This window comes from Solea senegalensis, linkage group LG1 (genome assembly GCF_019176455.1).
Source record: "Solea senegalensis isolate Sse05_10M linkage group LG1, IFAPA_SoseM_1, whole genome shotgun sequence".
NCBI lineage: Eukaryota > Metazoa > Chordata > Actinopteri > Pleuronectiformes > Soleidae > Solea > Solea senegalensis.
In genome coordinates, this window is record NC_058021.1 from 20115337 (window position 1) to 20138829 (window position 23493).

The following is a 23493-nucleotide window of genomic DNA, read 5'->3' on the forward strand; positions in this document are numbered from 1 at the left end:
ACATGAGCAACAGTTGTTTTATTTACATTCAGTGATGGCAAATAATGGCAGGATTTCATTTTTTATGCAGTTCATTTGGCTCCAAATGTAATATGTGTGTAATGAAGTGTTGTTTCAGTTATTCTTCGAGCTACACATACAGGAAATGAAGACACTGAGCAGTTAATTACGCACAGAGAACAACAGGAAATATGATTATGTCATAGAGTCCTGATCCTCGTGTTTTCTCTGGCAACAGAACAATCATCTGTCGTCAGCGGACGACTTTAAAAACCTGGAAATGTCTCTGCGACGTTCAGGAACACTTGAGCTCAGAACTCCGAACTGTGGAAACAAACGTTTTTATTCTCGTCATTATTCCAACAGTGAACTCTGTCACCTGGAAATCACATTAAACCAAACTAATAAAAATGGATTGTAATGCTGCTATGTCTTTACACAACTGTGATATTATATATAAGTGTTAATAAAGATGTTTTCTTACAGTAATACAGTGATTTATGTTTTTCTGTCCAGGTTCCACATGGGAGAAATCCATAAGACAAATCGGCTTCGAGAGGTAAGACATAAAGAAATCAGCACCTCTGTGACAAATGTGGTGAATAAACCACGTATTTAAATATAAAATGATGCTCTTATCTATTTAAGATATTTAACACAGGATACAAAGATTACTGATTCATCTGAAACTGAATATAGAAGAAAAGAGGAAAACACACAGTAACAGTAATAACACAGTCATAGAAAGTTATAATGTAGTAATAATATAAACTCATTTATTGTTTCTATTTTAGTACTATATGGAGTATTCGTTCCACATGTAAAAAAAAAGTCAGAATGATGACTTTTCAGAATTACTTCTGAGATTAAAGTGAGAATTCTGACTTTTTTTCTCAGAATTATGAGTTTAATCTCAGAATTATGACTTTTCAGAATGACTTTTCTGAGACTAAAGTCAGAATTCTGAGAAAAACAGTAAGACTGAATTGTCTGAATGAATTCATTCAGTCAGTCATAGAAACTGAATAATCCGACTTCCCTATGTCAAAATTACCTTTACTACAGTATCATCATACCATATTGTTCTGGTTCTCTTATATAATAAAACAACAGGAAAACAATGTTAGTTATGTTTGTAGAACATTTTCACATAAAAAATAATATTGTAATGTTGATATAAAAGATAAAAGATGTGATGTTTTCTCATATTTATTCAGTAATTCTTTAAATTCCTGCAAATCACATTTCTTGTGACGATGCTGCAGCCGAGAAAATAAAAAGGAGACAGTTTTGGACTCTGTGAGCTCAGCACTATCATAATAACTCTTAAATATCATAAGTCTCCATATTGTCTTGACGATGACGACGAGTGTAAAGTCTTTCTATTCCTTTAAAGTCAGCACCTCTTGTCTTTCCTCACAGCTCGGTGGATGCTCTCTGTCTTTGTAAAGGTTTTTCTAAATATAGCGAAGCCACAATGAGATTAACCTCCACTTTTCGCCCGTCCACGTCACGTGAGCAGGTGTGGAAACGCTCCTCGCTCTCCCCGGTGCGGCTTCTTGGACGAACACTAAACCCACTTAGGTCCGACGATGCGTTGACAGCACGGCGTCTGTCTCCTCACACTCTTCCTCTGTGATCGTGTTATAGCTGTGGTTTCCTGTGTACGGGAACGCGCACGCGTCACACGGACGGGCGGCAGACTCTTCTTCTTCTTCTTCTTCTTTTATTTTCCAGCACTCAGCCGCTCTCTCGCTGCATGCTATACGGCGCAGTAAGTGGCGGAAGTAGAAGCATAAACATTCTGCGTTCACCTGTTTGTGTGCATGCAGGATCGTATGGAGCAACATAAACATGGGCGGGGGCTTGTGTACGTTTATGGTCTGTTTACGGTCTGGAAAACTGTGTCTAAATGGAAGACACAGCTGTTGTGTGACTTTTCACTTCACATTCTCATGCTCGTACCAAATATTTATACAGCGATCGGACGTAGGAGTCAGTTTTAAGCCTGAAAGAACTAAATCAATCGAGTTTTCACATTTTTCAGATTTGTCTAAAATGTGAATATTTGATGGGTTTATTTGCTCCATAAAACGAAAAGAAATCATTCAAACTGAATCAGTCATTTGAGAAACATTTTTCTGAATGACTTTTCTAAAATTTAAGTCCAAATTCTGACTTTAATCTCAGAATTTTTGCTGTTTTATTTTATTAGATTTGTTTTATCACATGTGGCCCTAATACGTCTGTAGTAACACTGTAATAGTGCGGTAATATTGCAGTAGTACATGTTATTTATTTAGTAATATTTATGTAGCAGGTCGCTAATAAGAATTACTGTAATTATTGTGCATTTTTCAACATTTTAGGACATTTTTCACAGACAAAACAATTACTCAAACAAATAATCTGTAGGTCAATTGCTTATGAAAATAGTCCTTAGTTGTAGCCTTAGTAGGTTTTATTGGAAAGTAGAAGTCGACTGATACAGGTTTTTTTTCTTCAGTTTGATAATATAGATCAGTTTATTGAAAGTGAATGACTCACTTTTCGATCAGATTTAGTGTCTGCACTGTAGCGCAGTTACTTATTGCTAAAAGAAATAATGCATAAAAACCGTGATTCAAAAAACTGTGAGACCTTTAGAAAATATGGCATAAAAAAACCCCTCTAATCTTAAGTAAATGGCCTTATAATTATAATTATAAGAAATCAAAAAAAGGTGAAGATTAATCGATAACACAATATTAAAAATAGTATAAAAGAAATGAAGTTTGTTTGTGAAAGAGTAAATAAAGTCGTTTTTGAAAAGAAAAATGGGATTCGGTTTAAAAGAGGTACGATTTTTTAAAGATTTTAAGATAAGACAAGAATTTTCAAAAGAAAACTGCAAATTATTATATGATTTTTACCACTTCATATCAAGTTATTTCTCTCTTGTTTTATTGAAAAGACAGATTTTTACATCATGAATGAATTTTATATTTTGAACTATATATCATTCCATATCGAGCTGCGCGGTTGGTGTAGTGGTTAGCACTCTCGCCTTGCAGCGAGAACAAGGGTCTTTCTGCATGGAGTTTGCATGTTCTCCCCGTGTGTGCGTGGGTTCTCTCCGGGTTCTCCGGCTTCCTCCCACAGTCCAAAAACATGCAATGTGGGGATTAGGTAAATTGGACACTCTAAATTGACCATGAGTGTGAGAGTGAATGGTTGTTCGTCTCTATCTGTGTGTGTGTGTGGGGTCCTGCGATGGACTGGCGAGCTGTCCAGGGTGTACCCCGCCTATCGCCCGATGTAGCTGAGATTGGCACAGCTTCCCCCGCGACCCTCTGGTGGAGGATAAAGCGGTAGATGATGGATGGATGGATCATTCCATATCAATACACACACTTTTACAGGCCATCAACATCCTCAATAAACCTGTACAAATAATATGACACAAGTAAATCTCATCGTGCATTATTGTTATTGTTATTATTAAACAGAGAAGAGCAGCAGTCGTTAAAGCCGTGTGAAGTTGGCTCAGCTTCGGTTCGGTCTCTTTCATCCGTGTGAGGACGACGAAGCTTCGCAACAATAAAAAGTGGAACATGGAAACAGACGTCCTTGATTAAACTCAGACGCAGCAGCAGCAGCGTCAGCAGCCAAACACCCCACTGTTTATCTGAGTGTGCGTTTTCCATTGTCTTGATTTGCGCTTTTGTTTTCGACGTTTCTAAAAGTCTGTTCCATCCACGCGGAGATCGGTTCCGTTTCAAAGCGGCCACGCGCGCAGCATCTGTGTGTTTTAGTCAACGAAAACGCATAACACGATGGTTTTGGGTTTGAATGAACAACATTATTTGCTTTAATTGCACGTGCAATCATGGCACCTCATAAAAAGTGTCTCCTTGGCCCGGCGTGGATGGTGCACACACTCTCAGGCCGACAGTGGGGCTGTCGCCGCTGTTTAGTTTCCTGTTTAAACAAACCATTTGCTGTTTCACAGGCTGAGCAGACAGTCCATGTATCAAATGTTACAAAAGCTTTTGTTTGCCCACAGAGATTAACGACGAGACTTTGTGTGACGCGGTGCGATGATTAAGGTTTCAGTCGCTGGATAAAGTGTGTGTGTGTGCCCTGTGTTGAGCAAACGGAGCTAAATATGAATTAGTTTATGAGTGTTTTATAACACGCTGATATTGTTTTTGTCACAACCACAAAGAACAGAATAGAAGCTTTTACTGTTATTGCAAGTGCGCCACAAAAAGGTGTTTTAAATACACACAAACTGCAACTAACAATCGTTGTTTTTCAAACCTGGAAATGATGTTTTGTTTTGTCCACAAACCAAGTTTCACTGATTTCTTTGTTACATGGAGCAAAGAAACCGGAGAATATTCACATTTAAGAAGCTGAAAAATTAGAAAAATTCCTTTTATTCTTTAACGCGTAGTGCTCACGGAAATTATGAGAAATTATTTAGACTCATATTCATATTTTCTCTTATAAGGATATTTTTATTGTCAGGGCTAAGTTTTACCTCTTGCAGTTTTACCAATGCATGTTTCTCATCTTCTTACGCGTTACACGTGATGTAATGGAGCAATAATTGTGCAGAAGTCACAAAAATAGAATTGTTTTTCTTTTCTTTTCTTGTTGTTCATGAAAACCAACCAAGTGAGTACTTTTTGCTCAGTTGTGTATATATAGTTTTATATATAGTATATATATATATATAAAGCATATAAGACACTGTATATTACACATTTTTATGAATGCTCTGTGTTCTAAGGGTTAAAAAACCTTCAAATAATAGTTGATGATTAATAATCAATGAATTGTTTCAGCCCTACAAACAACATAGTATCAGTATAACTCTATAGTATAGAATTAAATGATTAATTATTAAAACAGAAATATGCTGTAGGATAAAATCACTGTATTTGAACAGGTATAATATTAACGATGTCCTTATTACTATTATAAACACAGTTAAAACACACTTCATTGTTCGTGCTGCTTCATCATGAGCAAATTAAAGGCAGTAAACGTGTTTTTCACACATGAGTTTAAAAGAAAAGAAGAAAAAAAAACTCATGACCTTTTTGTTTGAATGGAATTTCGCTCGCTTTTAACTGCCGCACATTTTTAGAATTAAAATTGGGTGGTTGAGCCACATAAACACAAAACATATCATAAAAGAGCGGCTGAGTCATGGAAAAAAAGGTTTGTGTGTTTACTGACAGATTTTAATCCCTGCAATAACATCCACAGAGACAGAGAGAGATTCTTTTTAAAATGATGACTGCCATGTGGAAGATTGGGACGGACAAGAGGAAGGAAATTTGTGATAAATCACATCCAAAGACAGAGACAGAAAGAAAAGTCCCTGAATTTCTCAGAAAAACTGATCGGGTTGTTCTTGTCCTTGCTCCCATTTTCCGCGAATCTGTATAATCGTGACGTCTCACGTTGTCCCCCTGCTCTTCTCCTCTCGTCTTTGTCTTCAGCGTGATCGGCGCGGACGCGGGGAACGGCATCCGAGTCTTCATCCCCGACATCGGCATGTTCATGGCCGGCCTGGCCATCTGGCTGCTGTGTCGCAGTCTGGTCCAGAAGAGGCCGCCTGAGGACATGGCCCAGTACAACGCCGACTTTGACGCAGAGGAACAAGTGGGTTTCATTAAGATGTCAAAATGTTGTTGCGTGTCCCTGTGTCTGTCTTTGGTTAAGTTTCACCCGCAAAAGAATGAAGTGATAATTTCTGGGTTGGGCACCTTTCACATTTAAATTGGTAGCAGGGAACGGTACCTTGACTCTGGCACTGGTACACAGTACTTTACTCTCATTTGTAATAAGTACATTTATTCACAGCCACCAGAATAAAGAGGCTGATTGCTGTGTCCAATTTAGGAATAAAATCAACTCAATATAAAACTACTTCTGTACCCAACCTCATATATGTTATGTATGACCCGCTTTTTAAAGATGGGAAACTATTATATAAAAAAAATATTTCCAGTAAATGCTATTTACAAACATTTATACATAAATATTGCCTCAAAATTGTGCAACATTTGTTTGGGAGCCTCCGGCGACCCATTTGTGGGTCCCCAACCCACCCTTTGGAAGTCACTGGCGACAAAAAAATGGTCAAATTGTGAATCTCAAGGCTTCATAACAGGACTTTATGTTGTACTTTGTCCATTTTTTATATACAGTCTATCTTTAATTTGATGTAGCATGAAAATATCACTCTGAAACAGTGTCATGTTTTCACAGAGTGAACGTGTGATCTGCTGCATTAATTAGTAAGTGGGCCAATTGTTCCAGCAGCTCATTTGAGTGAGTAGAGAAATAAAGAGTTATGAGGCGCGCTCTCTCTTACACACTCTCACATTAGTAGGCACAAATGTCGCCAAGTCGTCATAAAATAAGAATCACGTGTGTGTTTTCAGACGTGGGGAAGGTGCTGTATTCAGTATCTAAATATCATACAGGAACTACAATAATATGTAGATAACTGTACTTAATCAAAAGAAAATATCCAAATTTGGTCAGATTTTTTTATTCTGCTCCCACACTTTATTGCATTTAGTGATAGTTTTCCTTCTCACTGGAGCTGAAGTGGCCGGCAGAGTAAACAGTCCATTGTGCTGCTGTTTACATACTTTCTTCACACTGCGCCTCACGAGCAGCTGAACAGGAGTTCTGAATGGAGCGCTGCCTGTGAGTGTTGATGACTTGGAACGCAGCCCTCCTCGTTCTGTGGCAGGTTCTCCCTTCACTTTATGACTCAGTGTTAATTAAAGCCACATTCACTTTCACTTGCACTGGCACAGATGGCTCAACCCCCCCCCCATTACTGAGAAACAGCACAGAATCCAGTCATAGACTGAACTCTGTGCTGCGTTCAAGCTTTTATTTCCTTCAATGAGCTTAAACTGTCATTTGATTTTAAACAGTGACACTGAGCCACCTGCTACTTTACTTTCCCATTGCCTTCTGTGTTTTACTGTTCATAAAACACAGTGAATGGCCCACTTGTCGTGTCACGTTTTACAACTTTTCATATTTTCATAATAGAAAATTCAGACCCTACACACACAAGGACTCACACACACTAGTGGGGACCAAAGTGGGTGCTCTCCATCGCCCCCCCCGCCTCCATCAGTGGTACTGCAGCCTCACAGCAGGAGTCTGCTGCTTTTTTCTGTTCTTCTTCTCTACTCCATTCACAACTTTGCACCATCATCAAGATATTAACGTAAAGGCATGGATATCACACTTCCAGTTTTACTGACGCACTGTACACAAACACAGAGCCAGTTTAGCACCAGCCCTGCTCTCTGTCGCCCTCTGCCTCCATCAGTGGTACTGCAGCCTCTATTCCTCTCTTCTACATCATTTCCTCATCTTCAGGAGTTTAAAGTAAAGCGTCAGAGCTTTTCTGTGTGTTTTTACGTCAAGGTCGAAGACACATTTGCATGAGCATCCACCGGCCCTTATCTGTCCCTCAATGACGGGCTCTTGCTGTTCTTGTGCTCTTTCACCTTCACTTCTCCAGTATCCAGCTAATCCTAAACCTTTACTTTCTGACCGATTATATTCACTTTGACTTTCACTGTTGTAAATATAAGCTTTCTGTAACTCATTTATTATGTATCCATCTATATGTGCACCACTGGGCCAGAAGATATTCCTAGTATTGTGTAAACTTTACCTGGCAATAAATCCCAGCAATGTGCCAGATACAGGCTTTAAATGGAATAGCAAGTTAAACTCTGATTGGCTTAATTGATAGTTGGCCAAAAACTTTAGACACTAATTATGACCCCTTTTTGAGTTGGACATGCTATAGATCATTTAAAATAGGGCCCAGAGAGTATTTCGTAGGTTTCAGTGTTAGATTCTATAGCTTTGATTCCTTTGATCACAGAAACATTGCCCCCTTCATTGTGGGAGACGGATACTTTTTTTTTATCAGTCTTATCGATTTCTCTCCAAAAGCTGCCACCAGCTCTGAAACCCACTCCTGAAATAACAGGCCTTCTGTAAGCTTTCCGCTCACTCGTTATTATTTGTTTGCCAATCATAATACTTGTCTGGACCGAAATAGAAATCAATGCAACAGCCAAGGACGCGCTGACTCAAACAGCAGCACAGACCGCAGGCTGTATGATATGTTTATTTAAGCCACGCCACATTTTTAAGCCTGAAAAAAAGAACATGCTCAGGTGAAAGCTGAGACCACAGCGTTCACACACAGGTTTCCCAGAAATGTAAAGGTTGTTGCTACCTGTAGGAAATGTTGTTTCAGCACCATGGAGAGCTCTGACCCGCGAATTAATAAACCGTGTTTTTGTCCCTCACGATCCACCGTAACCTCCTGTAAGGAGGAAGAGGAGAAGCTGAGCCTGGAGGACAACATCCTGCTGGAGGAGGACTACGAAGCAGGGTACGAGGCCGGGGAGGATGAGGAGGACGACGAAGAGCTGGAGGGGGAGGAGGAGGAGGAGGAGGAGGAGGAGGAAGAGAAGGAGAGCGCAAAGATGAAGGTTTTGAGAATCGTGGCCGAAGTGGCCTCCAAGGTGAAGGAGATCATCGGGAACTTGATCACCACTGCGGGGAAGGTGGTGGTCACCATCCTGTTGGGCATGACAGGTAAGCCGCGCTACCTGTGTCTCACGTCAGCCTCATCAAATTATTTTATTGATTCATTTTCTACTGTCGACACCAAAGTTTAGAGTTTGTGTTCAGGTTGTGTTGAGAGAGAGAGAGCGTAGAGGGAAGTCCAGTGATCTTCTCAGCCCCTCTGAAGACCTTCAGCAAGGCTTTAGTGTTTTCAGTTTTCTTGTATGTTTGAGTGTCAGTTTTTTTTTATAGTCTGAAAAATTGACATCCATAACCATGTTTTCATTGAACAGGACTTTCAATTGAGTATTTGTTGTCATTTGTGATAATATAATGGGAATAATTGTTGAAGAAACCATTTAATTATGGTTTTAAAGTTAATTATCTACTTTTATCTTTGTTAATATTGAAGAAAAATACATAGATATGTATATTGTTATTGGGTTATTAGTTAGAGAAATTAGTTTTTTGTTGTTGTTTACCCTAATCTTCTCCTGTTTTACTGTATAAAAACAGAAAGAGAGCATTGAAATGTCAGTTTTCTTACTCCACATTGGTGAAAACAAAGGTGGTTAAATATTCAGGGACATAATTATACTTAATCTCCCACTATATATTGATTTTATTAATTTTTTTTTTTAAACAATATATTAATTAAATTTTATTCATATTTATATAAAATCAGACCACACTCCTCTGACATTGTCTCTCCTTTGCACTTGCAGGCGTCATGCTGCCCTCCATGACCTCGGCCGTTTACTTCTTCATCTTCCTCTTCCTGTGCACCTGGTGGTCGCTCTGCCGGACGTTCGACACGCTCATCTTCAGCTGCATGTGCGTCCTCATGGCCATCTTCAGCGCCGGACACCTTGTCATCCTCTACCTCTACCAGTTCCAGTTCTTCCAGGAGTCCATTCCACCAGGAGATGGCTACATCAGGTCTGTCTTTTGGGTTTGTTTTTTATTTTCATGTCTGTAACGGCTCCCAATCGGGTTTGTCCTATGAGTTTGCCATTCTTGGCTTTCCATGTAGGGCCTATGTTACTGTACCTGCATAATTTGCTCGCTTAAAACCCATGCCCACATACTCAGTTAGTACCTGGGTAGCCTGGAAAGGGAACTAAGTGGGCAGAGAATTCATGTAGGAAAACATGGCTGGGGCCAACATGGAAACCATGGACAAACCCACTAGTGTAAGCTCGAATATAATCCTTTTGGGGCCCACATGCATGAGAGTGACACATTTATGTAACGACATGGCAGAAGAAGCACACAGCGGGAGTGAAGTGAGACAGCAGCACGATGGCCGAAAACACCAAGAAGTTCCCATGAAAGGTTTCAAAAGTGAATTTTACTGCTAAAAATTTAGCTGGACGTTCAGTCAGACTTCATCCATCCATCTTCTACCGCTTTATCCTCCACATGAGGGTCACAGGAGGTGCTGGTGCCAATCCCAGATGACATGGGGGTTAAAAGGTGGGGGTCACAACCTGGACATGTCACCAGTTCATCACAGGGAATCATTGAAATCCAAACAACTGCCTGCTTGTGCCAATAACAGCTTCTGCTGTTTACTTCACAATGCAGCTCCAATTCAGCTTCCTGGATGAAGTCTGGACAAAGTAACGCTATGTTAAAAGCCAGATATTTGACACACTACTCACCAGAGGACTGTAGAAACACACGTCAGAGGAGGCCGCACTGTTTTGGTAACTACTCAGAAACCCGCAGGGAGCGATAGAGGTTCCACTCGGGAGCTTGAAGCCGTAGATTTAACTTTATTGTTACGCTTGACAATTGCTCTCTGCATACACAAAGTTAAATCAGATCTTGGCAACAAAACACAAACTGTCTCTCAAACAACAGCCGAGGATAAACTCATTAGCATCAGATCTCCCGTCTCTCTTGTCACATTAATGGGTACTGGGGGGTGTATTTCACTTGTTAAACAGCTCCAGTTTACACTGACGCTTAATAATGTGAAAATACAGACATGACACGGCGACAGTGCACAGATTTGACTCGACAATATTTATATTGAGCCCTGGCAAGTTTGTTTAAGCGTTAATAAACATTTACTGTTGTTACAAACAAGAAGGCAAAGGAAAAGGCAAAGCGCAGCTGGAGGGGAAGATGCATAACTCTTACTCGTGGCGCATCGGTGTCAGAGGCAGAGCTTTTAGGCTCCTCACTATGACCACTCTTGTTTTATTATGCATGAGAGAGGAGACAATCAGCTGTCTGTGGCTGCTGCGGTGAAACATTGGGGTTGGAGTGAAGCCACGTCGCTGCACGTCTCACCCAACATGTTGGTCGCGGCTGTGGTGAAGGCAGACGGTGACGACCTCACGGCCTCACAACTATTCTGATAATCAGTTAATCTAGTTGAGTGTTTTTTAAATCACTAAAACAAGGCTTTCTGATTTTCCAGCTTCGTAAAATGTGAATATTTTCTTGTTTCTTTGCTGCAATTGACAAAGAAATCATTAAAACGGATACTTTTTGGTTTCTAGACAAAAACAAGACATTTGAAAACATCATCATTTCCAGGTTTGGAAAACATTTTTTTTTACACTTTTCATGGACCAAACAAGAATGACAATAAAATATCTACTGTTTATGATCTGTATTGATCTTAAAATACACTTATTATTACATTTCATTTCAGATCATACCTACTTTGTTTCTTTGGCTCTTTAATGTCATGTATTTGTGTTAAAAACAATGAAATTAACTATAAACATGGTCAAATTCTGCTATAACACAAATGTGTTTATTATGTGACTTTTTTTAACAGGATCTTGTCATTCCCATGTATACTGTAATATCAATCATAATCAAAGCACCAGCCTTTAAAGCCAGAAAAAGTCATTTTCATCATGAAATGACAATCTATAAACCAAGAACCTGTTGCCTATCTCAGCTTTAAACACCACAACACTCAGCCTGAGTCGCTTCAAATGCAAATGATTTGAAAATTATAGGAAACTCAACTCAAATCGTCACATTTAAAACCATACCATAGAATCATTACAATTACTGTAGATGTAATTACACGATATATGACGGCTGTGATCTTTAATTATTTGCTTTTTATTTTCTTTGTTTGTGAAAGACAGCCAGACTAAATAAAAGTAGCTTCCAGCTAAGATGCCAACAACTGACGCAAAGAAAAACATTCAATAATAATAAATAAAAAGCTCTCTTAAAAACCAAGTATCTAATTAATAGTTTCATTAACTTTTTAACTGCAAATATCACAAGCGCCTCTATCGCTGTTGTGTCTCCATGTCCTTGGTGTTGCAGACTTTTATTGATCTCATCGGTTTCTCATTTGAAAGCCGTGCCTCTGTGTGCGTCAGGGCCGAGGCTTTTTAACTGCTATGTTTAGCTGAAGCCGCCTTGGATGAAACCTTGTGTCCTGACAGCGGTTAAAGGTTTGATGACGCTGCCGCAGTGACAGGTTTCTTCATTAGAAAACAAACTCGTCTCCATCTCTGGCAGTAATGGTGGTGTGTGACGATCCCGTTGTTGGAGCGACACTGAAGTTTAGTGGTTAGACCCAAGAAAAACTGGGACCGCTCCTAGGACTCACGGTCATGAAAGGGCACTCGCCCCAGGTAACTACGCTAAAGCTTTCAAAAAGTGGACTTTTAGTTTTATTTTGTTCGTTAATTTACCAGCCATTTTAACGTCAAATTTGTCGCAGCACTAAGGCCACGCCTTTTGATGTAGAGAAAATCCTTTGGTAACTTTTAATCATTAACTTGTCTAGAACACATGGACGAAGGTTGACGAGGCTAGCTCAAACGTGCTAAGATGAGTTCCCTCAAATGCGTAGACTAGCCATTTTTGTTTTTTCAAAATGGCTGACTTCTGGGTGGGCGGAGGTGATGGAAGTAAATTAGAAATTTGTTTGGAATCATGAGAGCAACAGGTGTACCACGTTTGGTTAAAATCAGAACTACTATGTGCGACTTAGACACGATAGAAAAAATAAAACATTTAGCATTTAACGCAATTTTGGCCACTTTCTCTCACGTCAAACATTCCCAAAAGAAAATTTGGAGTAAGCCCAGCACACTTACCAAATTTCGTCCTGATCTGACGACTTTTGTCTGACCATGACCCAGCTTTTGGGGGCACTACAGAGCCCAGGGGCTACAAACGGGTTTGTGCCCTATGTCACTATCGCAGTTTTTACCGACCCAACCGCCGTGCCAAATCTCAAGAGTATTCGCGTACGTTAACCCCATGCAAATTTTTTGAATGAGCGCAACGTTGGAGAAAAACAATAATCTCAACAAGAACACATTCTTGCTCCGGCCCTTAAAAATCCTCTGACCAACAATTGTCTTGTTTTCATTCATCTTGATAGACATCGTTGTACAGGATGTCGTTTGTTAGCTGCGTTTATTTCCAGATTCCAGTTTCTTATCAGCCACAACTTGACTTCCAGCTGTTAAAACACTTAATGTAAGTTTGCAGAGAGCAAGACAGTGTGCAGAACTAGTGATAGTGATTTGGACAACTTCAAGTTCTGCCCTGTTCTTTTGTACCATAACGATGAGATGAGATGACATGAGATTGTACCTTTATTGTAATTCACACAGTTTATAAACTTGATAAACTGGCTAAAGAAGCACAGGCCGGGGTAGAGGATAGAGGTTTGTCTGGGAAAGGACAAAGTCACTCTGCTACCTTCTGTTGGAACTAACTGGCTTTCTATTAAGTTACCCATAAGAGAAGGGGTGAGGCTGTAGGTTACATCCCACTGTCTGATGATGGGAAAACACCCAGATGTGGTCTGTACCAGTGTGGACTTCAAGAGACAAGTAAACATACTTTGATTTCACGTGGTAGATTCAGAAGCCTGAAGGCTGATCTAGAGCTTCCATGTTTTGAGAAGATTCATCATCTGTGGTGGATATTCAAAGTGTGATTAATATACTGTTGTTCATTACACATACATTAACAATCAGAAGTAGAAAATCTAAATCCGGATCTGTTTGTACCGCAGAGGATGTCACATGACTCGGTTCTTTTCCTGCGAGCAGAACAAAGGTCAGGTGCTGGACAGGAACGGCGCTGACGTCTTACAGTGACAGACGCACAGATTAAGAGTCTTTTTTTCCTTTTCTTTTGTTTCCTGAACACTTTGGTCTCACAGCTGGGGGAAGAAGGCCTGCCTGGTCACATGACTGGGGGGGACTTCCATTGTGAGGGTGGAGAGGCAGGAAACAGAGTGGAAGCCAGGCCAGTCAACAGCCTCACTCAGCGCCGGCCCAACAGCAAGGCCAAGTCAATGTCAACAAGCAGCACTGGGGCAGGCAGTGAGGGGCCTATTGTCCGGTCAGCGTACTTTACATATTAGATCCATATGAGTTTGTCTCAGAGGCTGTGGAGGCAGGAAACAGAGGGAACCGCTTTCTTTTATTAACACTTTGGGACAGAAATACCACAGTGCTGTGGAAATGGGAATGCACGAGGAGTCGTGAGTGATGAAATAATTAAATAATCACCTCCACGCAAATCCATGAGTTTGTCCTCAGGTAACTAATGATTATTTTCATAATCGATTAATCGGGTAATCGCTTAGTCCATAAAAAGTCAGAAAAAAGGTTAAAACATGTTGATCGGTGTTAGTCAAACCTGGAAATGATGATGTTCTCGAATGCCTTTGTTTTTGTCCACAAACCAAAATGATTCCGTTTTTAAAATATTCACATTTAAGAAGCTGAAACAATCAAAAATCGTGTTAATCCGATGAATCAATTATCAAAATAGTTGGCGATTCATTTAGTAATTGATTGATAATCGATTCATTGTGTTTTCTCATTTTAGGGCTCTAATAAACACAGGAGGACGGTATTGTTTATTTTAGTGACTTTATTATGAACATTACTACTTCAATAGTCTGTAATTGTCATAACAATAACCTTTAAGTATAATGTAAATCAATTGATCTGAGAGAGGAATGGATTCTTCGGCTTCTTTCTTTCTTTAGCTCACGACCACACTCGCTCACTGACAGTGACGCCCTGAACATTACACTCATCCTAATGAGACCACACGGCTGAGTCCACTGTCATGGATGAGATTTAACATCCAATAATCTAAACTGAAGTTAATTTATCCTCAATGAGAACAGTTGTATTATTGACCGTTTCATTTCACATTTATTTCAAGGGATCAAAGTTAAAGACCTGAAATATTTCACGATTACTAAAAATGAGGCAGCCTATGTCCAAGTGGAGCGGAATTGGGCTTGTGACCAGAGGGTTTCTGGCTCAAATCCCCCCGGAAATCGTCCTGCTGCTCGTGTCCTCACACAGTCCGTGTGTGTGTGTGTGTCTCTGCAGTGTGTTTGGCATTTCCCCGATCGTTCAGAGCAACTGCTCATACACGTGGAAGCTCATGGTGCACCCGGAGAGAAAGTGGTACCATTTTGTGAATCCCATCATGCTGCTGATCCTCTACTACACTCTGGCCACGCTGATCCGCCTCTGGCTGCAGGAGCCCATCGAACAGCTGACGGTGAGCAAAGTAAAGCACTCTCTGTCGCCACTGTCTCCACAGTCAGGTTTATTTTTTATACCAAAATAAAAACAACATTTACATTAAGATTTTTTTTTTAAATTCTCATCTGTGGGCGACTGCAAATATGTACATTAATCGTGCAATCATATAATAGCTTTGTAGATGCAGGAGGCAGTGGTTATTTTTTTTATGTCAAAGGCAATAAGTGTCATAACGACCTCCACATCTTACACATTACACCATATACTTTTACGGTTATATATATGTATATATATTTGTATATATATATACATATACATATATATTATACTGTAACAGCTCTGTGCAGCTTTATTAACGACTGTTATAGTAAAAAAAAATTAGGTAAACAAAGATTTAAAACTATGGTTGTGGTGTTCACTTCAGAAGACCTATCATCCATTTTTGGCCGTCTTGCAATTTAGAAATAATTTTTCACAAACACAATTATTGACATCTATAGATGGAAAAGAGACAAATGTGTTTTAAATGGTTATCCGATCTCACATGAAGCCATTTTTTTTCTCTCCCACAGTGGAAACCTGTTTGAAAAGCAAACATTGAAACTAGATTATTACATAAAACACAGACCTACACTGATATTAATGCTGCTGAGAGGCTGCAGTCAGAGCTCAGGACTCAGAATGTTACACAATAAATAAAATCCCTGACAGTGAAACTGAAATAGATCCAGATTAAATTAGATTAAATGGTGAGCCACGTTGTTGCCTCGTGATCAGGAAACTGTATCGATGGAAGATTCCAGTCCAATCAGAAACATGAAACATTAACAGAAACATGAAGAGAGGATGGATGATGACAAGATATTTACTTTAAAAAATAAGAGTCCTCAGTTCTTTGTACATGTGTGGATGAATTTTACCACATTTTCCAATTCTGGAAAAATGCGCCGTCTGGCTTCAAAATCAATATTTTGATGAACTAATTCTGTACTTGGAGGAGTAGACTGATTTGCATTCAATCAAGCTCTAGATGATTATTTTATTACACTCCAGAAATGTCGTGTCTTCTTCTTCCTCAGTTGAAACCGCAGATAAACGCCTCCATGTTTTTTTCGTTGCGTCGTAACCAAGTGGTAACCAATCATGACTTCATCATGACGTTTTTCAGTCACACTGGTGTCCACTCACATGTGTCCTAATTTATCCCCAGTTTTCATCTAAATTATCATCATGTTCTAGTGAAGAAATCCTGAAAACAAGCGACTGAGATCTGAACTGACAGTATAAATCACTTGAGAAGTGGAAGTGACTGCATTTTGCCCCTCGGTGGCTATTCAGTAAATGTATACTTCCACATAGGTGTCCTGAGGAAAACCAGAGGACTACGCCCACTTATCAGTCAATATGGTGAAATATGGAAACATCCGGAAGCTATTTGCTCTCCGAGAGCCTTTTTACAACCAAAATGACCCAAATAGAATTCCTCACATCTGACATGATGACGTGTGCAGGTCACATGATTTTGACCGGTATTTCACTGATGATGACACTGAAGCAAAAGTTCTTTGAAAGTTCATGTAGTTTAGCCGTCAGCTTGACGCTGAGTTAATCAAAGTGCACTTCCACATTAACAGTCTTTTAGGACAGAGCGGGAGATCTGAACTCGACCGTGCGCCCACTTGATTTATCTGCGTCAGACTCCTGAAGCCTCTTCAACATCAGATAAACTCGTGAGTGCATTTTTACACAGGACTGTAGATTTTATCACTCGTCTCTTACTCTGAAAGTGCATCAGAAATGGATCTTACAATAAACAGCCAGCAGGAAAATATTACTGTACAGCCCGGTCTTCAAAAAGGCACCTGATTATTATTAGTAGTAGGGTTCGACTATTGAAATGCAAGGAATTCTTATTTTTCTCTTTTTAAGCCTTAAAACTCACAGATGTTTGCGACTGCATCAGAACTCATGAAAATGTACGTGTGAAAGTCGTTCAGTGACCAAGCGTGAAAAATTGGAAGTGGGAGGGGCTAACGAAAATGGAAAAAAAGCTTTCATCAAGTGATTTTTTTTTTGAAAAGTTTCACGTACATAAACAAAAGTTGGTACACATTTTAATCATGTCAGGACGGTCCAAAATGTCAATGAGGACTTTACCGTCAATCCTACAGGAAGTCCGCCATCTTGGACTAAACAGCCATTTTTGGCGACAGTGAATAGAAGATTGACTGACACTGTGTTGTGTTAAGTGCACTCTCGTGGAGCTGTTGAGGAGGCTTTTAGTAGGAGATTTTAAACTCTAAAATAACAGACTTATACTCTACTTAATTCATAATGTATATTATGTCCAATAAAATCACTTGGATTTTGTTTCTGAAAAGTGTCAATGCACATAAAAATAAATAGAACTGAATATTTACAGCATATATTGCTTTTAAAGGACTTTTTTACAGATTATAAAAGGGTATAAAACAACACGTATACAAATAAAGATAAAGACCCTGAATCCAGTGCATCCTCCTTCACCTCGGAGCTCAGCTCCTTTGTCGTTGAATGGGATTATAGATTAGTATTTTTTATAGCGAGGTCAATACTTCCCTGGAAAACTCTGCTGCATGGACTATTGATCTTCTCACATAGGTGTGTGTGTGTGTGTGTGTGTGAGACAGAGACACGTTCTCACATTTCTTCAGATTGTAACAATCAAACATAATTACAACACAACTCAGAGGAGAGAGGCCACACTAAGACTGACCTCGTCTTTGTGCTAATATCTGGACGCACTCTGACCATCGCTCAATTAAGTCAGTGCTTTACGTAAAGTTCATTGTCTTGTGTTTATTCAGCAGTAAATCACCAGAAAAGTGACAACAGATTCATTCATATATTAATAATCCAAAGATTTAAAATACACGGACGCCTAATGTGACTGTCGCAGCGTGATAAAACATTCTCTGAGTGAATTAAATTCATTCAGAAAGTCAATTAATTAACTAGCATTACAATCACAACTTAAAGCTGTAGTGCGTAACCTTATATATAAAATGCATGAATGAATGAATGAATGAATATAAAAATGCCTGTTAACACAAACCTAATGCTCCACATGATTCTCTGTGGTTATCAGTGTAGCAGTTATTCTGTTCATGTCTGTGGTAAGGATGCTACTAACAACAGTCATCAATTATTCAAATGATTAGTCGATGAATCGAATAATAAATCACACAATTTCCTAATGGCTCTTGTTTGCTGCCAGCATTTCAATTTACCTTGACGTTGTTTGGGGCAAAAATTCTTGATTTAAAATATTTATTTTAATAAACATTGTGCAGGCTGTTTAGGACACCTCTACAAAGAATGAAAAAATGCTTGAACAAATTGTTATTATTATTATTTAAAACAAAACAAAAAAATGTAATAAAGATAAAATTACCTGCCGTTACCTACCTAGCAGTATGTCTCACTCTATATATGTATATATATATATGTGTATATACATATATATATACTTGTGTACATATATATAAAAGCCGACAAATCTAGATTAAGCAGACAAGGTGGAAGAAGCACACAATCCAAGTATACCGAGAACGTTTCACATAGCAGCTCTATAACATTCATTATTGATTGTCCGATATTGAAATTGCGTGCACTGAAAAAAGTAAATGGTTGGCAAACTTTTAAAAAAAGAAAATGCATATATCCAAGCTAAATTAAGCCAGTTGTCCTCTTATGATATGTATTGTTATACATTATACCTATATTGTTTACATTAGTTTAAATTAACTTAATTAATTCAAGGTATTAATTCTTTTTTTACAGTGTATAAGACCCAACAATATAAAGTGTAATTCTTCGTCAGGCATTAGTGCTGCTTATTACTGCAGCTGTCACACAACAAAAAAAAATCACACTGAAAATCACATGCTTTAAGTGTGTTCTCTGTACTCAACTCAATGTATTGTTTGTAATATAACCTCTTTCAATAATTCTGTGGGCATTTCCTGGTACAACATTATTCAGTCTTGTGTGAGGATGCGTGCTCTCAAATCCCTGAAACGCAGGAAACTGCACCTAGAACAAAGGGAACCGAAGAGAATGCCTTTGCCTTTATGTTTTTTTCCTTTTGTGGTACTTGCACGCTGTCAGAAGGATTGCTTTTTCTTGATGAAATGCAGAATAATGTGTGGACACAAATGTAGATAATGTTAAAGGTTGCTCAGATGCACCACTGAGAGGTTAATTAAAACCGTCCTTCTGGACTGAGCCTGTGCCAATATACATCGTCTAAAGTGTCTATCACTGTTGTTTCAGGACGACAAAGACAGCAATGTGTGCGAGGAGGAGGATCTGGTTGGAAACAGAACCAGTAACTCGGCCAACAGGAAGCGGCAGCTGTGGTGGGAGTCGCGTCAGGGCACCGATGAGAAAAACGTACGCGAGGGTGACAACACATGCCTGACAAAGCACAGATCACTGAAGTCATCAAAGCCAATGTGCCGTATGATTCACACTGTAAACAACACGAGTGGCTTCAAGTATTTCATCAACTTTGCATTCCTTCAGAACAAACACAGCACACTTCCTGGTTTGCGTTCTTTACAAATCATAGCTAATAACAGATAATAGGTAACGGATAATAACAGGAAATCGAGTCTTTGTTAAACTGTAAACTCGAGCTGTTGCTCTTTTCACCTTCTGAGTAGACTCAGGAGGTTCGGCTGTAAACACACACACACACACACACACACACTGACCTTGTTCCCATATTAAGGAAGGAAAGTAGTCTGTCTCCACCGTCCACCTCCTGAGGTTTAAAAGCTTTTAGGTTGTACAGACACAGATGAGCGATAGGCTCGATTTACAAGAGTAATGCTGCTCCTGCTTTGTTCCTGCTTATCAGCGACTATAAAGAACAAGGAGGCCTTTGACTTCGGCCGCTCATCGATAACACACCTTGTCTTGTATGCTTCTTCTTTTTTTCCTTCTCCTCCCAGCTCCTCTCCACCCAGGATGGCATCAGTACGACTGAGGTGGGAGCTGCTCTGGATGTGTCTTAAATCTGTGCTTCTCACCCCCATTCATGCTCCTCACAGCCTTTGTACAAGGAAGAAGGAGTCACTGCAAAGTGCTTTTCACACTGCACACAACGCCGCTCTTAGCTCGATCTCCATGGTGCGAGTTTTCTGCAGGTCGGGGCTGTCGCAGTAACCCCGTGTACTAAATACTGCGCTACGAACAACTCTTAAATTCAGTGGTTGGAATTGGGAGTGAATTTCATGGGTGCGAACATATCTTGGGCTAGTCATTGTTAGCGATACTAGTCAATAATAACACTCTACACCAGGGGTCTCTAACCCTTTTTTAACATTTATTCTTTTTGCTTATTTAAACCCAAACAAACTGAATGAGCTAGTTTTACCTGATCATTTACAAACTCACATTTGGGCCTCACATAATACCCTCCTCAAGTATTAGCCGTTGTCGCGGTCATTGTTGCTGACAGCAGTGGCAACTGTTTGATTGACTAACTAATTGGCAAATAATCATGTAATGTTAGAAGGATGGGGACACCTCTTGAGTTTGTCAGCTGGAAATTTGTGCTCGATTATTGAAACCTTTTGCAAGCGACTTGGAAAGGGGCCGGGAGCTATTGGTAGCGCGCGAGCTACGCACTGGACACGGCAAAAATATCACAGTACTATGTGCACAACTGATTTATTGTTAAACAAATATAGTGTAATTAGTGTGTTTACGTGCATGTTTAAAAGTCGGATTTTAGTCGGACTAAGTCAGTTTTCTGTCATATGTAAACATGTTAGCGTGACTAAAATCGAGCTAGTCTTAGTCAGACTAACATACCTGGATATTGCGATTGATAGTCCGATTACTCCTGCATGTATACGCTTCGGACTGGAGTTGGACTTGTCGTTCTCAGTCATTGACCCGGAAGTAGAAGTAGATAACGTATAAAGTGCAGTAACTGTTGGTGGAAATCTTACGGCGGTGTCTTTCTTTGGACAACAAGACAACCACCATGCTCGGTCTAATTTGTATCACGGTTAACATGTACAGCAGGTATGAAACATACAGAACCACAGCACGATCCATCGGCCAATAAATCGATTTTCAACCCAGCATGTATAGTTAGACTCGGCAAGTTGTCCAATTGCCCGTCTTAGTCAGACTACGGCCTCAGCAGCCATCGTAGAAGGATCTCCTCCTCAACTCCACAGATCAAAGATATTCAGTTTACTGTCTTAAAAATCTGAATACAAGGAACTTCAACTGATTATTTGATCATCAAAACAGTCAGTAACTACTTTTACAGTTCGTTCATCCATTAACCATTAATCGCAGCCTTTGTGTTTTGTTTATTGCGATTCTTCAAAGTGTCTAATTGTTCAGCCCCACTTTTAACCACAAAGTCACTCCTCCTGACTCTGAATAACACATTGAATCGATTCATCTCTGAAGCTAATAAGATGCCTCAGAAGTGTGATTTAGCCCAAGGTCTATCACTCCATTTTAAAAGTTTAAAGGTCTTTTCAGTACAGTTATGCCTCTCTCCTGTCTGCAGAGTCTCATTAAGTTAACACAGAGAGGGAATTTCATAATAAAAATGGCTGTAAACGACGCTAAAGCCTTGCATTAGCATTGTAATAAAGGGATTTTCTAATTGCCAGGATAGATAGATGTTTAAATACACATATGAGTACATAATAAAAGAATGTGCAGTGTGAAAAGTAAAGGGAAAACGAAATGCCCTTTTTACTGCCTCACCAAGTCACAAAGTGTTTTCATAAAGCCGCTTCTGTAATTAAGAAATAATAGCTTAACCGCAAAATATCCAGTTGGTAAATAATTGAAGCGCATAATTGTCGTCGTGGCGTGTTTGTCTTTGTGAGGCAGAATTCTGTGCAGTCGTTTTAATCCCACATCACAGCAGTTCTTCTTGTAACGTTTGCAGAAATGAGGTTTTTAATTTTTGAACGTCGGTCCCCAGGCCGTGCCCACGTCAAACGGGACGTCCTTCGAGTTTGTCACGACCGAGAATGGACCGGTCTGTCTGGACTTATATTCCACCCCGCAGTATAAAATGGACCAGCCCAACGATGGCACAGGTGAGCTGATTTCAGTCTATTCAAACTTTTAAGCCCAGTTGATGATGAATTAAAGCTTGTTTTTCCAGTGTTGTAAACGTCGACGTTACATAATAAAAATGCAGTTTATAGTAAAAATGAATAAAAAATTGTTAATTTACTGCCACAGTTATTGTTAACTGTCAGGAGAAATAACACTGTTTATAATCATCAATGAGTCAAGAAGCACAGTGTCCAACAACTACATCATAAAAATGCTGCTTTATTACTATATGAATTATAATACAACTGCCACAGTAGAATATATAATGGTTGTTTTGCTCTCTTCCACGATTCTGAATCAGGTTTGTGAAGTTATTGAAGGGCCATTCTTTTACCAACAAGCCTGTGTTATTACAAAGTGGGCGTGTGGAGTTTGAATAATGTGAAGACAAGGCAGGTTGTGTCTGTGTGTCCAATACAAGAAACAGCTTGTTGTTGCGTTATTGGAAGTTAGTGTTTTTAGATGACGCTTTTTGTGACACAAGTGGTTAGGGTTACTTGTGTGACGGTTCAGGCGTCTGATGTGTCAACGCCTACATTTCTTTTTCAACAACTGTTTTCTTGTGATGTAAAAACTTTAAAAACTGAGGCAACTGTTTGACTGACAACGGGACATCTCTGAGCTAGATTGGATGTAAATGTAAGCTTGAAATTTGTGCTTGATTATTGAAACCTTTTGCGAGCGACTTGGAAAGGGACCGGGAGCTATTGGTAGCGCGCGAGCTACGCACTGGAGACGGTACACGGCATAAGCTACATGTCCACATACAAAATTAGAACAGTGCTATGTGTACAACAAATTTATTGTTAAACAAATAGTGCATTTAGTGCATGTACATGCATGTTAAAAGTCGGATTTTAGTCGGACTAGGACAATAATTTGGTTTCCTTAATGTCACGTAAATAAACAATATCACGCTAGTCTTAGTCGGACTAACATACCTGGATATTGCGATTGATGGTCTGATAACTCTTGCATGTATACGCTCAGTCGAACTGGACTCGGACTTGTTGGACGTTACCTTTCTTTTTCAACAACTGTTTTCTTGTGATTTTAAAACTTTCAAAACTGTGCAGAAGTTAAATTCCAAACCACATGGCTGCCATGTGGTTTGTTATCTCCGCCATGTGGGCAGAAAAAACTAACAGTGCCAGTGCCGGTTCTAAACCGTCAGAGTGCACTCTAAATCCATGGTCATTGTTCCAGA

At 39.5% G+C, this 23493-nt stretch overlaps 1 protein-coding gene across 1 annotated transcript in view; it reads left to right on the forward strand.

Moving 5' to 3' along the window:
- Positions 1-23493, forward strand: part of LOC122786346 (piezo-type mechanosensitive ion channel component 2) — an 89581-nt gene that overhangs the window by 23631 nt on the left and 42457 nt on the right. The window contains exons 4-11 of the mRNA XM_044053001.1: positions 517-559; positions 5496-5658; positions 8382-8649; positions 9345-9558; positions 14982-15156; positions 19455-19574; positions 20138-20173; positions 22147-22264. Coding sequence (XP_043908936.1) covers positions 517-559; positions 5496-5658; positions 8382-8649; positions 9345-9558; positions 14982-15156; positions 19455-19574; positions 20138-20173; positions 22147-22264 — 1137 coding nt within the window. The remainder of the gene's footprint in view (positions 1-516; positions 560-5495; positions 5659-8381; positions 8650-9344; positions 9559-14981; positions 15157-19454; positions 19575-20137; positions 20174-22146; positions 22265-23493) is intronic.